Source organism: Lepidochelys kempii, chromosome 11 (genome assembly GCF_965140285.1).
Source record: "Lepidochelys kempii isolate rLepKem1 chromosome 11, rLepKem1.hap1, whole genome shotgun sequence".
In the NCBI taxonomy this organism is placed as follows: domain Eukaryota; kingdom Metazoa; phylum Chordata; order Testudines; family Cheloniidae; genus Lepidochelys; species Lepidochelys kempii.
The window spans coordinates 60,154,548-60,172,975 of record NC_136390.1 but is presented as its reverse complement, the minus strand read 5'-3'; the positions used below and the strand labels follow the sequence as shown (position 1 = coordinate 60,172,975).

General features: G+C 41.2%; 1 protein-coding gene across 2 annotated transcripts in view; it reads right to left on the bottom strand.

The window, feature by feature from the left end:
- The window catches only part of BMPR2 (bone morphogenetic protein receptor type 2), a 170,913-nt gene extending 154,413 nt beyond the window's left edge, over positions 1–16,500 (bottom strand). For both annotated transcript variants that reach the window (XM_073306445.1, XM_078848022.1), the window contains exon 1: positions 15,351–16,500. In XM_073306445.1, coding sequence (XP_073162546.1) covers positions 15,351–15,426 — 76 coding nt within the window. In that variant the 5' untranslated portion in view covers positions 15,427–16,500. The remainder of the gene's footprint in view (positions 1–15,350) is intronic.
- Between the last annotated feature and the right edge of the window lie 1,928 nt (positions 16,501–18,428).

The window sequence follows — 18,428 nt, the reverse complement described above, 5'->3', positions numbered from 1 at the left end:
ACTGGGTTGGTTTCAATCAAAAGTAAAACAAGTTTATTAACAAGAAGATAGGTTTTAAGTGAATTCAGGTACAAGGAATAAAGACAAAAATGGTTACAAACAAAAACAAATAAAATACTCTTACGAGCGGCTAAGACTTAACTCAACAAGCTACAGGGTTAGCTCAAGGCAGATTTCTTACCAATCTTTCTACTTTCCAGACATGGGTGACTTTCTCTCAGTCAGGACCTTCAACACCTTATAATTCTGTGGGTTTCCCTTGTCATCCTAAGTGAAAGATGCAAAAATGGCTCTCTGTTTCCCCTTATATATCTCAGAGTCTATTGACCCCGATTAAAGAGGCAGGATGACATCATGCTGTTCTTCCCTTCCAGCGGGCTTCCCATTCCCCTGCTGATTCACATGCTAATATGACACCCACTGTTTTGATTTCATTATGCTTACTTTACACATTGGAGACCAGTAGATAGCTCCCTTCCCTCTTGTCTGGGGGAAAACCTGTTTATCTCCGTGTTTGGTCACAGACTTAAAAGCATAATATCAGTAAGTATTCATTATTTCTCATACAGTGTTAACACACACATTTCACAATATCAATAATCAGCATGTCACCAACTTTCATAAATGACCTTACTCAATACACTTTGTATACAATATTCATGTATTATAATTGGTTGATTGAACTCATGCTTTGAGGTTTGAACCCCCTGTCTTTATAGATCAATAAACTATGGAAATGTATTCTTAGATAGAGTTCTTTTTCTCCTGCTGGGAACAAATGCCATGGAGTCTGATGAAGACTTTGTGCTAGTTTCTCCCCTGCTAGTGATAGCTATGTTGTTACCTCCTCCCCTTGTTAGCATGATAGCGTTCATGTAAATCACAGAATCGCACAGGAGGTCATCTAGTCCAGTTGCCTGCACTCATGACAGGATTAAGTATTATCTAGACCATTTTTGACAGGTGTTTGTCTAACCTGCTCTTAAAAATCTCCAATGATGGAGATTCCACAACCTCTCTATGCAATTTATTCCAGTGCTTAACCACCCTGACAGTTAGGAAGTTTTTCCTAATGTCCAACCTAAACCTCCCTTGCTGCAATTTAAACCCACTGCTTTTTGTCCTATCCTCAGAAGTTAAGAAGAACAATTCTTCTCCTCCTCCTTGTAACAACCTTTCATGTACTTGAAAACAGTTATGTCCCCTCTCAGTCTTCTCTTCTCCAGACTAAAGAAACCTACTTTTTTCAATCTTCCCTCATAGGTCATGTTTTCTAGGCCTTTCATCATTTTTGTTGCTTTTCTCTGGACTTTCTCCAATTTGTTCACATCTTTCCTGAAATGTGGTGCCCAGAATGCACAGAATACTCCAATTGAGGCCTAATCAGCACGGAGTAGAACGGAAGAATTACTTCTTGTATCTTGCTTACAACACTCCTAATACATCCCAGAAGGACGTTCACTTTTCTTTTCTTTTTTTTTTGGGGGGGGGGGGGGGCAACTGTTGACTCATATTTAGCTTGTGGTCCACTATGCCTCCAGATCCCTTTCTGCAGCACTCCTTCCTCAGCAGTCTTTTCCCATTTTGTACGTGTGCAACTGATTGTTCCTTCCTAAGTGGAGTACTTTGCATCTGTCCTTATTGAATTTCATCCTATTTACTTCAGACCATTTCTTCAGTTCATTTTGAATTTTAATCCTATCCTCCAAAGCACATGCAACCCCTCCCAGCTTGGTATCGTCTGCAAACTTTATAAGTGTACTCTCTAAGCCATTATCTAAATAACTGATGAAGATATTGAACAGAACCAGACCCAGAACTGACCCCACTTATTATGCCCTTCCAGCATGACTCTGAACCAGATAACTACTCTCTGGGAACTGTTTTCCAACCAGTTTTGCACCCACCTTATAGTAGCTCTATCTAGGTTGGATTTCCCTAGTTTATGAGACAGTCATGCAAGACAGTATCAAAAGCTTTACTAAAGTCAAGATATACCACATCTGCCACTTCCCCACCATCCACAAGGCTTGTTACCCTGTCAAAGAAAGCTATCAGATTGGTTTGACAAGATTTCTTCCTGACAAATCCATGCTGACTACTACTTATCACCTTATTATCTTCTAGATGTTTGCAAATTGATTGCTTAATTATTTGCTCCATTATCTTTCGGGGTACAGAATGTATTTCATTGTCTCTGCCTGACAAACAAGCTGGTCAGACAAATAAATACACATTCCTTTGTCTAGAGCAGTCTGGGCTTAGGTATTGCTTGCCAAACAAATCTGAAGAACATAATTCCAGCACAGGGGTTCTCAAACATCATTGCACCACGACCCCCCTCTAACAACAAAAATTACTACAGCACCCCAGGAGTGGGGACCGAGGCCTGAGCCCGCCCAGGCTCTGCTAACCCCAGGTGTGGGGTGGGGCAAAGCTGAAGCCCCAAGAGCTTCAGCCTCAGACAGGGGGCCTGTAACCTCAGAGCTGAAGCCCTTGGGCTTCAGCTTTGCCCCCTAGCAAGTCTAAGCCAGCCCTGGCGACCCATTAAAATGGGGTTGTGACCCACTTTGGGGTCCTGACCCACAGTTTGAGAACCGCCATTCTAGCATATACACATAACTCGCTGTACCTGCCCTGTGCATACAGCGCACAAGAATTATCAGTGAGTTACTGGTTTTCCAATATCATCTTACACAACTCTTTTCAGATATAGAATATGACAACTGTGTGTTAGTGTAGAAAGCATGTCAGGCCTGACAAGAGTTGATGACACAGAATACTGAACCACAAATGGGTCTCCGTGTCACAACCTTCCTTAAAGGGCAATTTTTCCAGGCTGTATTATCTTTTTTTGGGTAAAATCAAAAAGTACTGCAGGGAAAATACATAAATCCTCTCTCGCTCCACCCAACTCAGCACAGGGCTGCCTGTTCTTCACTCCAAGCACAACCTGCCCAGGCCCGGCTCCCTCTACCCTCCAGACACAGAGTTCCACCCACACACAGTCCCTTCATGTGGGGTTCCTGGGGGCATACGCTGGTCTACTGTAGTTAGTTGGAATCCCAGATTTTCTCACATAACTTGTCTGTTAGAATATTAGCCTAACCCACTTGCAGGCTCCTTCCCAAAATAATATAATGTTGCTTCAACCCCTCCCCCTCCACGCCACAATTTTATCAATGCACTTTTAGCATACTGCTTGGGTGGTAACCAGCAAGATGATCAGGAATGTAACAGAAGGAAAAGTTTGGTGACTAAGGGAAGGAAGACATGATTGAGGGAAGGATAAAAGTGGAGTGTTTCATCTCTCACGGGTACACAGATAGTTTAACAATAAAAAGAAAAAAGCACTGAAGATGTCATCTTCATTTCTCTAGATTTTAGGAGTAGGTAGGGGGTGCCACCATAGCTTTTCCCCTCTCCCTTTCATGCCACAATTTGACCACAATGAAACTCTCTCACTCTTTTCTCTTCAGTATTTAAAAAAATCCATTCTTTCCTTCCTATCTCAACATCCAATCACTCTTCCATACCCTAATCATGTCCTCCTCATGTTTTTTTTGTGACTAATTTAGCCTTTCTACCATCCATCCAAAAACATGCCTGCCAAAATCCTCTTTCTTGTCCAACATTTTGACTATATCAGCTCCCTTTTGAAATCTTTAACTGGTTCCTTAAAGCAGTACACACTAAAGCTATGTCTACACTACCATGGTAAAGTAGACCTACACTACACAACTCCAGCTACATGAATAATGTAGCTGGACTCAACATACCTTAGGTCGAGTTACCGCAGGGTCTACACCGCGGTGGGTCAACGTGAGAAAATCTCCGATCAATTTACCTTACTCGTCTCGTCGAGGGTAGAGTACAGGGGGTCGACTGGAGAGAGATCTGCAGTCAATTCGGCAGGTCTTTACAAGACTCGCTAAATTGACCATTGATGGATCGATCTCAGAGCGTCAATCCCTGCCGTAGTATAGACCTGCCCTAAGTCCTAACTTCTTGTGCTTTCTGTCAAGGCTCTACATCACACAGCCTGACAGTATTCCCCTTGGACCCTGCCACTCCATGAGTGACACCAATTACAACATCCCTTTCATCATCTACTCTTACAAATACCTCTGTGCTTTCTTCCATTGGAATCCACTCAAAGTCATTTGCCAAGCTACCTCCCTTTTTATTGAAAAAAATATATATATATTTTAATTTTTAATTGTGGAACCATGAAGATGTTCCTTACTGAATAGTTGCATATTCTCCTTCCTCATCCTTCTACTGTAAGTTTCTGAAATTCTCTTGCTGTCACATCATACTTAGACCACGTACTCTTCTGTGCATATTCTAGACAATTTTTGTGAGGCACAAAGTTCATTTTAGTGCGCTGCAAAAATAATCAAGGGTTTGTTTTGTTTGTTTTGCATGCAAAACATGCTGCATTATTTCACTGGCCTACCCTTAAAATGAAGGAAATTAAAGCTTCTAACAACATCATTAGCAATATGTGGACCAAGAGCTTCTGACAGGAAACAATGGAAGCAAAAAAAATTTTTACCTTTTTAACTCTTGTAAATTTACTATGAAACATACAGGTAAATATTTTAAACAATTAGGTAAGACCGATGTTGTAAGAAAGAGGGTAGCCAAATAATTGCTGTTAGGTGCAATAGTGTGATTGTATAATAACTACACTTCAGTTAAGCCAGATGTACATCAAAAGCCAAATCCGGCATAGAGAAGTTAAATAATTTACATTTAATGAATATGTATTAGATGAACTATTTGAAAAAAGGAAAGTGGTACTAACGATTCAATATGTCAGCATAAAGTGAGTGTCTAATTTGCAAATATTAAAATTATAATTTAGCAGTAACAGATTAGTATACTTGTCTGTTACCCACAGGTCATAGCTATACTTCACAAAAGTAGCTATGTTTATTATAAAATGTCCCTACAGTATCTAGAATTCATAACAGAGTCAGGGACTTTACCTCATGTGCTGTACAGAGAAATCATACAAAGCCAACAAAATAGCAGGCAGGATATTGGAAATAATTTCAGCATCCAAACCCCTACTTCACACTACTGTAGAAATAAGCTGCTTTCAGATCTTACCCACCCATTTAGTTTCCCAGATGCTTTTGTACTAGTCCACAAACCACAATATGAACAGAGTATTATGAGTAAGTTTTTAGCTTCTTAATTAAGTCCTACTAAAATATCATAAACAAACCAGGCCCACAATACCAGCCATCAGTGTATGTACTATAACTCAGTTTGTCTGCCAACAGAAATAGGAGACATGAAGTATACATATCTATTTCAATCATGGCAGCTGCTCTAGCTGCAGTTTCTTGCCCAAGTGATTACAGCAGGAAATTTATGTCTACATTGCAATAAAAGACCCACAGCATGGCCACAGCTGACCCAGGACAGCTGACTCGGGTTTGCGAGGCTCGGACTGCAGGCCTATAAATTGCAGTGTAGACGTTCTAACTTGGGCTGGAGTCCAGGTTCCAGAAACCTGGTGAGGGGGGTGGATCTCAGAGCCCAGGCTCCAGTCCAAGCTGGAACGTCTACACTGCTATTTTTTAAACCATGCAACCCCCCACTCCAAACCCTAGTTAACTGTCCCAGGCTCTTGAGACTCAGTGCCACAGGTTTTTTTTTATTCCAATATAGATGTAAGAGAAGAGCTTTAAGAACATTCAGACATAAGAAACTAACACTGTGATGGTATCTATACCAACTTCCTTAAATAGCTGTTTTTGTTCTTAATCTGATTGCCAATTAAAATATTACTTTTATACAGAAGAACTGCTCATTATCAGAGTATTTACTTTGCACTGGTAGTTCCAATATTCTGAAGGTTCACCCATTTAACCTAGGAGATTACACACCTCAAGAAAGTATGCCTGCTACAATTTTCAGTTTTATTTAATTATTAATATATTGCCACTATGTAACAAACCCAGCTCAGAGGAATGACTAAAAATTAAATTAAAAGCTATATAAGAGAATGGCAAGCAGAAGATTAATCCTTGAATAAGTAACATCCTTGTCTTCAAATAAACAGAAAAGGAGAAAAGAGTCTTAGTGATGGTCATAAAGTGAAGGGTAACCACCTTTAAATCCCTCCTGGCCAGAGGCAAAACCCTTTCAGCTGTAAAGGGTTAAGAAGCTAAGGTAACCTCACTGGCACCTGACCAAAATGACCAATGAGGAGACAAGATACTTTCAAAGCTGGGGGATCTGTCTGTCTGATGCTTTTGCCGGGAACAGATCAAGAATACAGCTCAGAACTCCTGTAAAAAGTTAGTAAGTAATCTAGCTAGAAATGCATTAGATTTCCTTTTGTGTAATGGCTGGTAAAATAGGCTGTGCTGAATGGAATGTATATTCCTGTTTTTGTGTCTTTTTGTAACTTAAGGTTTTGCCTAGAGGGATTCTCTATGTTTTGCATCTGATTACCCTGTAAGGTATTTACCATCCTGATTTTACAGAGGTGATTCTTTTACTTTTTCTTCAATTTAAATTCTTCTTTTAAGAACCTGATTGCTTTTTTCATTGTTCTTAAGATCCAAGGATTTGGGTCTGTGTTCACCTGTACAAATTGGTGAGGATTTTTACCAAGCCTTCCCCAGGAAAAGGGGTGTAGGGCTTGGGGGGATATTTTGGAGGGAAGACGTCTTCAAGTGGGCTCTTTCCCTGTTCTTTGTTTAACACGCTTGGTGGTAGCAGCATAGGGTTCAAGGACAAGGGAAAGTTTGTACCTTGAGGAAGTTTTTAACCTAAGCTGGTAAGAATAAGCTTAAGGGGTCTTTCATGCAGGTCCCCACATCTGTACCCTAGAGTTCAGAGTGGGGAAGGAACCTTGACAGTGATATATTCAAAACAAGTTTTACATTTAAAGGAAAATTATATTTATAATGTTTGGTCTCGAGTACAGATTCTGCATGAACAGATAAGATCACTGAAAAAGCGTAATAATTGGATATGTGATGATATATTTGGTAAGTGTTTCACAACTAGAGTCTAAATATACTGCAGCTCTGAGAAGCACAAAAAAATAAAAAAGCAAAGATTGCTAAAAATCTTAAAAACTAATAAATAAGAGCTTCTGAATCTGACTCCTAAATAAGAGCTTCTAAATCTGTGCCTGCAAAGCAAAAAATAAATAAATAAATAAAAACAAAAATACTGCACCTATTACCCCCCAGAAATGCAGAAGAGGCTTCTTCAATCAGCAAAGCCTACTTGTACACGAATGGGGTACCTGCTATCAAAAAACACTGGCCTAGTTTTGGCACACTTTCTTTAAGGAAGCTCTGCAGAAACTGTCCAATCTCTCTCTCAGCAGAATATCATAATATTGTGAATAAAATCAGTCCATAACTAACAAAAGCACCAACAAAGGCTAACAGTAGGTGGCTAAACATTCAATACCAGGACCCCATGTTATATAATATAGTCAATGATGTTGGATCCTAAATGAACCATAACCACTCAGGAAAGTAATCCAAGCATCCTTGTGTTCATAGAGAGTTAAATGAAAACCTCTGCTGAATTTGCAGTGATAGTCAAAAAATAAGAAAAACATTAGGATACATAAAGAATAGGATTAAAAGATACTGAAAACGCTATAATGCTATTATAGAAATCTGTTTACTCCTGACCTGGAACAGTGTGTTGAGCTCTGATAATCCCATGTGATAAAAGATGGGACAGAAATAAAAGGGGTACACTAATGTGCCATGAAAGTTAGCCACATAAAGAGATTTCAGTATAAGAGACCGCAAAAACTGGGAATGGTTAAGGAGAAGAGAAGACTAAGATGGGACATGAGGAATATAAAATATTGAAGGGTATATACATAAGTCAGGTGCCCCTACTTATCATTTACAGTCTCATAATACAAGAATAAGGGAACATTCAATGAGATTGAAAGGCAATATATCTGAAACTGATAAATGAAAAAACACCCTGTGGAACTCATTGCCATAATATACAGGCCAAAAGCTCAGTAGGATTCTTAAAAAGATTTGATGTTTATATGAATGGATCATATCACATTCAGATTTGTGCGTTAGAGAGAAGGGAATAAATCTTATTTTAAGGGTTAAGCCCCCAAAAGTTCATTAACAACCAGGTTAAGGTTATTCAAGCGCATATACCACTAACAAAACTGCAAAAGAACTAGTTAAATCTTCATCCAACCCTTGCAACCTACAATTATGATTTCTTTGTCTCCACAAGGCCTAACCCACATCCCTAGTCCCAATACACATACAACCTTTCTCTACCTCCATGCAAGATGTTCAACCTGTTATTCAATGTCATTAGAAACAGATGTTTTGTATTTGTTCATGACAATGAATTGGGTCTGTGTTGGTAAGTGCATATTGTGTAGATTCGTAGCGAATGGTTGTGTTGTGTATCGTGCTGGATGATTGTTAACAGAAGGAAAATGTTTGATTTTTTTTTAATGGAAATGGTTTTAATAGCATTTATCATTTTGGTAGACACTGTTTTATAATTTTGCAGTAGTGTTATATAGACAAGATACAGTTAGTATGGTGTTGTATTTTGTTTTTTTCCAATAGCTCATATTTGCAGTCAGTCAAGCAAGGGGCAGGGATTTTAGACACAGGGAGGCTGAGCAAAGATGTGAAGGGATCACAAGGGAGAAGAAAGGGAGCGCAGTACCCAGACTCTGCACTGAGACATTCATGTGGCAGCACCATGAGGAGCACTGCAGTACCGACTCAGCTCTTTGCCGTGCTGAGGGAGTTGAGTATCTGTACAGCAGTCCCTTCGTGCAAAGGCACTAGGCTCCTCCCCATCAGGACCCAGGTCCCCTGCACAGTTGCAGACCTCCACATTCTTCCCATACATAACCTCACTCCCCTCTCATCTCTACATTTCTACCCTCAAACACAGCTCAACTCCTCATGCCTCCAAGTTCCCTCTTAATCTGCCTACCTCTCTTCCATCTTTATTCACATGCACCCAGACTCTGCTCACTTCTGTGGCACTCCATACCACTTGCTGCCTGGCCTGCCTCCAAACTCTGTGAGGAATTGACCTGGTGAATCATGTTGGCAGCACCAGAAACCAGAAGTAACTGACAGAATTTGACATTTGTCTCATCTTGGCATTGCTCAATTAGATTGTCCAGAATAAAGAGACTGACTCAGTGTTTAATATTACGATTTCAGAAGCCTCTCTGCCTAAAATGTTATCAGAATGTGTGTGAGAAAAATTTGGAGTTTGTCAAGACTGGTTGTTTAGCTAGAAGAACCCAAAGAAATATTCAGAAACTGAGCAAGAGGGGAGCATTTTTAAAATACATCCTCTGAATAGTAATATTAACTGAAAGATTTATAAAAAATTCAAATATCTTGTGAAGAATTGTTGTGCCAAATGTGAAGATTAAACAAAACCAAGGCATACAACAAAGTGTTTTTAATCCTATTTTACTTCCAAAACCTCAACATAATTTTACAGAGTTGCCACTGACACTGATAACAAACCCTCATGTTTTAGGGGAAAAGCCAACCATAACTTTTTTGTGCCTTCCTCTGAAGCATCTCACAGTAGCACCTGCACTTAACGAAATACTGGGCTAGATAGAGTAGCCTGCTCTAGTATAATAATTCTTATGCTAAAAATATCAATAGAGACTGCTGTATTTAAACAAGTTTTTGGTTGTTTGTTTTTAAGAACAGATTATCGTGACTTCTTCCTTTTCTTGATATTATAAAGGTAAATAAAACTGACTTAAGTCTGAGAAAAAGGAAAATGAGCATCAGTTTCACTAAATCCAGAGGACTAGACAAAATGCTTACTAAGACAGTCAAAGCTGCTAACAAGCTGTGCTCGTGTTCCTATAAGGCTGAGAACCATTATCCATCATAACTGTTGTTTCTCTTTCATTCCAGGTTAAGCATTTTGTTCTCAATGTTCTTTATGCAGCCATTCATACAAGCCCCTTTTGCACTGGCCAGGGAAATTGTATTAGCACCTTTCCAAGAGGATTCATGTTTAACGCACACCCATCCACTTTAAATCTAGTAAATCTTAAAGAATGAATTACAAGGCCTCCTGGTATAGAACCGAAGCACTTCAATGAGTACCTCTAATTTCTGTGATTTCACAATCACATTTTAAAATGTTCTCTCTCCTGTTGCTGCATGAAAGACAAATAAGAAGGGTACTGGTTTCCTGACTCTACAGAGGAAACAGTGAAGCTGACTGCACAAAGTGCTGAAAAAAAAGCACAAAGAAAAAACTTGACAAAAATATTCTTCTCTAGTCTATTTCAGTTATATTAAAGATTGGTGTTAATATGTAAAAAAATTCAAATAGCAGTGAGTTTTTTTTAAGTTGATGTCCCTTTTAGGCAATATTTGCTAAAAAAGTAACAAGGCCAGACAACCCCTCTTCTGCAAAAAAATAAAAGCAAACATCGCAGAGGCTCGGCTCCAGTGAAAAAGGAAAACTCAGCTAAATTCCCCTGATCTCTTCATCCAGGGCAAAGTAGTGAAGTTTTCCCTATATCAGATCAAAATAAGCAGGAGACTCAGCTACCCAGTTACCCCTGGATGTCTAGAGGGCAGGGCCATTCACACAGAAGCACTGTCTCAAGGAAGCACTGCTCTGTTCTCTGGCGCCTTGGCAACATGACTTTTGAAATCACAGCTGACACACAGAAATCACCATTAAAGGAGGGGCTGGTACATTCAGAGTAAGGCCTCAGAAAAGTTAATCAATACCTACTTTAATGTGGGGGAAGGGCTTATGTACTAACCTACCCTCAAGTGTACCAATTGTATCCCTCAAGCAAGTAGAGTGGTTCTGTCTGCCAGACTAACTCCTTTTGAACAAGTTCCCATCTCTAACCATCAAAAATTGGATTTCCTGACTACTACTCAAATGAGAAAGGAAAGATCCAATGGCCACAGGCAATGGGCAGAGCCCTACCAAATTCACAGCCCATTTTGGTCAATTTCACGGTCATAGGCTTTTAAAAGTCATAAATTTCGTGATTCCAGCTATTTAAATCTGAAAATTCATGGTGTTGTAGTTGTAGGAGTCCTGACCCGAAAGGAGTTGGGGGGGGGGGTCACAAGGTTATTATGAGGCAGAGGGTGTTGCAGTACTGCCACACTTACTTCTGCACTGCCTTCAGAGCTGGGCGGCTGGAGAGTGAAAGCTACTGATGGGCCCAGCTCTGCAGGCAGCAGCACAGAAGTAAGGGAGGCAATACCATACCATGCCATCCTTACTTCTGCGCTGCTTCTGGTGGCGGTGCTGCCTTCAAAGCTAAGCAGCTGCTGGCCCGGAGCCCAGCTCTGAATGCAGAGCCACCGCCAGCAGCAGCACAGAAGTAAGGATGGCATGGTATGGTATTTCCACTCTTCCTTCTGCACTGCTGCTGATGAGGTGCTGCCTTCAGAGCTGGGCACCAGGCCAACAGCCACTGCTCTCCAGCCACCCAGCGCTGAAAGGCAGCACAGAAGTAAGGGTGACTCCCCTAAAATAACCTTGCAACCCCCTTTTGGGTCAGGGCCCCCAATTTGAGAAACACTGGTCTCCCCCATGCACACTTATAGTTTAGGGTAAAAGCATACAAAAGACCAGATTTCACGAAGGGAGACCAGATTTCACAGTCTGTGACACATTTTTCACGGCTGTGAATTTGATGGGGCCCTAGCAATGGGCACATCTATGGCAAAACAGCAGGGATCTGGAGTAGAGATGATTTCAGGCAACTACTTTGATATACAAGATCAATAGTCCACACAGGAGGACACCATCTTAGATCATGAGTCAGAAATACTGCTCACTAGAGAAATTGAATTTAATGGCCAATCTGTCCCACCTCTCACAATTTCACATTTGGGATTAAAATTTTGAAACACTGAGGAAGCTAACTTTCTAAGCAGAACAAGACAAGACTGCCCCAATTCGTTCATTTTAAAATTTTAAAACATTATTTTAATTGCTTTTAAAAATACTTCAATCATTACTTTACAGTACTTTAGCTTTTTAATATTAATAATTGAGACAAAACTATGCAGATAAAGACCAACAGATTTCTTAAAGATGTCCTAAAAAGGCACAAAGCCATTTTTTTTCTAATATTTTCTGATTTTAGCAATGAAAAAAAAAATTTGAAGTGCAATTTCTTGAGGATTATACATCACGGATACCAAGGTAGTGAAACTGATTGATTTAGAGGGGAAGTGATTTTTATTCAGACTATTAAATAAATGTTATCAAAAACAAAACAAAAGCTTTAACAAAAGCCACACAAGAAAAGTTCTCAAGTATTCAATACCCATTCCTCTTCAATTACGGTCCCAGGATATAAGAGTCATCCAAAAAGTCCTCCAACAAAAAAAGGGGAAGATTCAATATGATTGATATTTCTAAAGAAAAGAAGTGCGAGGAAGAATGTCAAGCCTTCTTTATACAAAATAAAACTAAATAAAAGTGGCATAAGCCCAATTTTTCCCTTCCCTTCATAGGTCATCTTTAAAAGCTTGATCAACACTTGGTTGAGACTTTTTCTCCTCACAGTAGCATTACTTTTTAGAGGGAGGGCTATACAAGTTTAATAGAAGAATACTGGACACTTAAGATCTGTAGAGATTTTATACAGGAAGGTGGCAGATTTCGTCACTGTGACTGGACAGGAAGAATTCTGAGTCTTCAGTTATACATATTTATTAGGTTCAGGTGTCATTTCAGAAAAGAAAAATCACAGGGGGAGGGGCAATTGTGTCAGCATATAGAATACTATATGTGATTATATTATACCCTGCAAAGTCCAGGGGGGAAGGGAGGGGGCAAGAAATGGAAGATATCATGGAGCATATAGACCTATGAAAAGTCGGGCGGGGGGGGCGCGGACTTACCCCACAGCAAATTAAGCCCTTCAAATATTAAATGGACAGGAAGTGCCCTATCTCCTTTTCTGCATACAGTATTCCAGATAAGAGTGAACCATAGACTTCTAATGCCATTGTTTTATGTTCCACCCCATTTCTTAGGCTCTTAAGATCTTTCCTTGTTTAGACTATAGCTGCAAAGGTCTTTACTGAGCTGTCCTTGAAGGATGCCTAGATATTTTTCCTAAGTTGATACTCAATTACTCATATGCCTTATAAAGTTTTAAATTAAAATTTTCCCTTCACTGTGCCTTACTTCACAATCATCAACAATGCATTTCACCTGCTATTGTCTTATCCATTCACTAGGTCAGCCATATTGTGGGACATTAATGAAGGATTTCAGAGCTGCACAGGGCCAAAAGTATACACTCAGATGTGAATGCACAGCTCCTAGTTTCAGGGAAGTGGGGGAGAGGGTCATTCACATACATATAAGGGTAGACCTTCACATAGTGTGGGTTCCTAGGTTTCTTTTCTGAAATACACTGTTTAAATTTAGAGTCAAGCTTTAGAATGGTTATATTAGCTAAATCTCAAAACATTAGCATATTCTTCAACATGGTTGTCACCGAGACTTTAAGCTGTACAGAAGTTTTGTATTGTACATATTATCAGAAGTATTATACAGCCATAATGTGAAAATGAGTTCCTATTCATGCATTTCACAAGATGACCAAAGAATGTGACATGATTATCAGTCTGTACAAGACAAACCCAGGACTGAAGTAGCAGTGATTATGACAGGTCAGAATTGAGGCAAAATTGGCGAAGCTCACTAAGTAGGCTTGTAGGCACCTGCCCCATCCCCTGCCTGGCTCAGATCAGTACTATTAAACCTTCACTCTCAACAGTACAAAGAAAAATTAACTCATAAACATTTAACAAAGTAATTAAATGAGAAACAGAACTATTTTTTTTAAGTTTCACATTTAAGAGACAAGGTTAGATAATTGGTATTAAAATGTATATGACTCTGAAATATCCCAAAGCTTTTGACCTTGAAAGGTTTATTCTTCAAAGAAATCCTCTTACCAAGCTATCACAGAAAACCCCGGTAGATATGGATCTAAAATGTCAAGGACAGGCAAAAGTCAGGCTGATGCAGGAAAGTGCTCCATATCAATGATTTCAGTTCAATATTTCCCCAAGAAAGCCTTTTATAAAATGGAAGACTATCCATTCTTAGTAAAGCAATGGAGAAACTGACCAAACACGTCTAATTCACAGTATTATTCTACTAGCAAAGAGACTATTTTGAACACTGACCAAAATGCATTTAAAAAAAATTAATTAATTTAAAAAAACAAACAAAAAAAAAAGGATGTGACAAACTACCAATCTTCTTATGCCATCTTCACAAGAAACTGCACATTTCTCTATTATCCTATATCTGAGGATCACAGTAGATTATAAAAAGAATGCTGGGAAGATTGAGCATTCTACACTAGTTTCTGAGTGGAAAGAAAGATACCAAGGTACTATGAATCTTCCAAAAACCATTAAAAGTATATAGAACGGAGGAATAACTATTAGCACCTAATAAACCTGGGTAGCACTTCAGAGAGTCCCTCATGCTAATCTGTCACAATGACCAAAAGCCAATGAATGCAAGGGCTATATACTGTTCCAATCTCATGGCAAATTGTTCTGTGCATCTAACACTGAGCTTCAAAAAATTTAAAATAGAGCATTTTTTTCAAAAATATTAGATTTACTGTAGGAAAATGAAACCTTTAACATTATGTATACTCAGATCTTGCAGTATTCCTCATCACCATCTTATTTTACTATTCTATAAATAACATAATTGTGAAAAAAATCATTTCTGTTTCAAGCTCCAAGAAATATGCATTATTAATAAGTCAATTTTCCCTAAAAGATGCATCAAATGTTGTAGTTATATTGCCCCTAATAGCATCGATGTTAGTAAAATAAAAAATGGCTGTGCCCAAAGACCCCATTAGCAAGCAGACATAGCTCTTTCTTGTGATTAAATTGTATTTTAAAAATTCTGGCATTACCTCACAAAGATGTTAAACATTTCATAGGAAAAAAAAAACACCACCCCAAATTATCCTTTTTTTTTAAAAAAAAAAAAAAAAGGAGAGAGAGAGAGAACAAGCCATTAACCAGCATGAACAGACCAAGAGAAAATAAACCTCAGCTGCAGACTGGGTTCCTTTATACAAAAAGCATGTTTTATTCTCATATATGGTCCTCACTTAAAAATATGGTCTCAAATATGGTCCTCACTTAAAACCATTATCACACTTCACTGAGACACACATACTACTGTTTAATGGGTCACAGATATACTGAAATACTGCCGGACCCCACCCCCTTTCCTCTGCCAAAATGGCAAGTATATTACACCCGGTGGCTACTTACCAGCCGCAGTGCTGAGCAGCAGGGTGGCACTGGAGAGCAAGAGCACCCGCAAAAGGTGCTGCAGAGAGGCACTCATACCTGAGGAAGCCAAAGAAGGAGGCAGAAGGGGGAAAAAAATACCGAAAGGAGGAATTTCCTCCCTTTTCTAAACAATCTTAAAACTCTCTTGGATCACAATCCAGTCTGGAAGGGCAAACGGCAGATGACAGGAGCTGTCTGAGGTCTTACTCCATTACACGTATCTGTCTTCATGCCTCGGGACTTGGCTCCTCTTCTTTCTAACGACCACAGAAAAGGGAGGTTTTGTCTCCAAACCAAGGTGCATTTCCCTTCCCCTAGGTGAGCAGCTACTCTTGCGGTCACACCGGAAACCCAGACTATTTCCCACGCAACTTCACGATATCAAAGAAGCATCCAGGTTTGGCATGAAACATATCCAGGGGTGAGGGGGAATCGACAGCAACGGTCACCTCTGGAGCCTCCTTACTCGGCCCTGGCTACGCGGAACAAGCTCTGAAGAAGACGGGGGCCAGAGACGCCTCCCATCCCGCGGACGGTCTCGGTCTGCCTTCGCCCTCTTCCGTGTCTGGTAACGAGGAGAGGCGCCCTCAGTCACTTCCACGGACAGGCAGCGCCTTGGCCCATCTGGGCTCTTCAGCCGCCCAGGACTCGAGCGCAGCCCTCGCCCCTCCGAAGGGAGGGCGCCCGCCCGGGTGCCTCCAGCTGAGCAATGGCTCAGGCTCCAGTTCCTGCTCGCCGCCGGCCGGGAGAGCGACAGAGGCCCCTCTCCCGTCTCCTCCTCGCCCCTTCCCCCGCCGTCGGCGGGCAGCGCTGCTCCGCCTAGAGAGACCCCGCGAGGGGCGTCCCGGGGCTTCCGCCGGCGGTCCCGGGCTGCGGGGTGCCCCCGGGGCGGGCGCGGAGCCCGGCGCCTTCCCACAGGCTGACTCCCCCGCGCGGCAGCTCCTGCTCCCTGCCCTCGCCCTCCACAGACGGGCTCGGCCAGGAGAGGTGCGGGGGATTCACACGCGTCGCCTCCCAGCCCCGGCTGGCTCCTGCTCGCGCCCCGTTGCCAGCCCAGACACAAAGGGGAGTCGCTGCTAACTGCCAGTCTGGGCTCCCGGCCCCCGCCTCTTCCACCGCCCGCCCTCCTGGCCCCGCCCCGTTTGCCTCGTACCTAGCCTGCCTCGTCAACGGCCGCGCTGGCCGCCGCACGCCACGCCCTCTTTCCGAGCGCCCTGATCATAGAGTGGGCCTCCAGGTAGCTAGAGAGGGGCCGCGGCACCGCCCCCTCAGTCTCTGTACGCGGGGGGGAGAAGGGTGTTCACAGGGGAGTTTGCCGCGCCCCGCCCGCACCGCCATCTTTGTGGAGAATTGTGCGTTTGCCAGATTGCGGCCTTGAGAAAAAGTGCGTGGGCGGGTGGGCTGGAGGAGGCGCTGGCCGGTTTCTTCATAGCAGTAGCTGCAGCGCTGTTTGCGGAGCACGGTTTGAAAGCATCTTCTGCAGGCCAGGAGCTCGCTCTCTCCAGTGTGCAGCAGCCCCTGGCTGAGATTTCCCCCACAGGCATGTTTCAACGCCATGTTCTGTAGTGAGAAATTAAAAAGAACAAGACAGCCATATTCTTGCTCCTTCCCATCCATGGCTGCAGGGGCAAGGCATTTTCTATGCGGGCTCTTTGCCTCTGGAGTGCACGCTCTTGCATACACACTATCAGAGCCTGGAGTTTAACCTGGCCACCTTGTGAAGCTCCTCTTTCCTCCCTGGGCATTGGGAGAGGGAGTGCAGTGAGGACACTTCTGCTAAACATTGCTCTATTGTACCTTCATCCTCCCAACCGCATCCCAACCCACGTTTGTCCCCCTGGTGCATCCATCAGCACCTGCTTTGTAAACTCTTGGGGGCAGAGTCTTCTTTGTTACTTGCCTGCACAAGTGCAATACCAGTATGGCTCTATCTCTGGACTGGAGTTCCCAGGTGCTTCTGTCACACAAACAGTAATAACAATAACGATGGGGAGACTGACTGAAACAAAGGATATCTTTATTACAAATTCAACTGCCTACCCTTCATCTAATATGTGAACCCTCATAAGAAACATCTGTCATACACACACACACACACACACACACAAACTCCTCCAGCAAAACCAGGAAAGACTAGATCTGATATTTCTAAAGTAAAAAAAAAAACTGAAAAAAGTATTTAAAAAACAAAAATCAACCTCTTAGATCATCTTCTTACATCATAAAACAAAGAAAGAGCAAAACCCCAATGATTACAAAAGAATTCCTTTGTAGTTACCTTTAAGCACTACATCGACTTTAAACTTTTAGTCCTGGCCTTCCAAGCCCTTGAAAACTCTGCCCTGTCCTACATCCTGGATGCCATGTTCCCCATCAAACCCTTTGAATAACCCACAATGCCAATATTAATACCTTATTCTGCTCTCCCTCAGACCAGTGTCTATGCTTTTTTCCATCCTGCCATCTCTCTGCATTACATTTTCTTCCCAAGCCAGTTCACCAAGCTTACTGCTTCCCATTCAAGTCACTTAAAAACAACAACACTTCTTCCACGATCTTTAAAAGAAGTGAGTTTAAAACTTTTTTAAAATAAGAAAGCCAAAGCAAATCCACTAAGCTCTTCATACCTCTGCATATAATCTTTTTACCTTCTAGAATGTAAACTCTTCAATGCAGACACTTTATTTTTGTCTAAGCATGTCAAGCATATTTTCCATTTGAAACAAATAATAATTATTTCCCAGCATTAATATAATATTGATATATTAAGAAGCACAACTAGGAACAGCAAATCAATACACAAAATTACTTGATTTTACATTATTTGTTAATTTTAAAATATTTTTAAATTATATATCAGATGTGACAGGAAACTCATCTCAGGCACAGCATCCAGTTTTCAGTGAAATTCTGATGTTTTAAAATCATTTTTTTCCTCTTAGATTTTACTGACTCAGAAGATTGAGTACTGAGTAATCTAAAAGGGAATCAGTGGCACAGGAACATTGACTAGTAGTTCAAATCTAAGATTTAACTTACTGCAAAACATTTGTAACA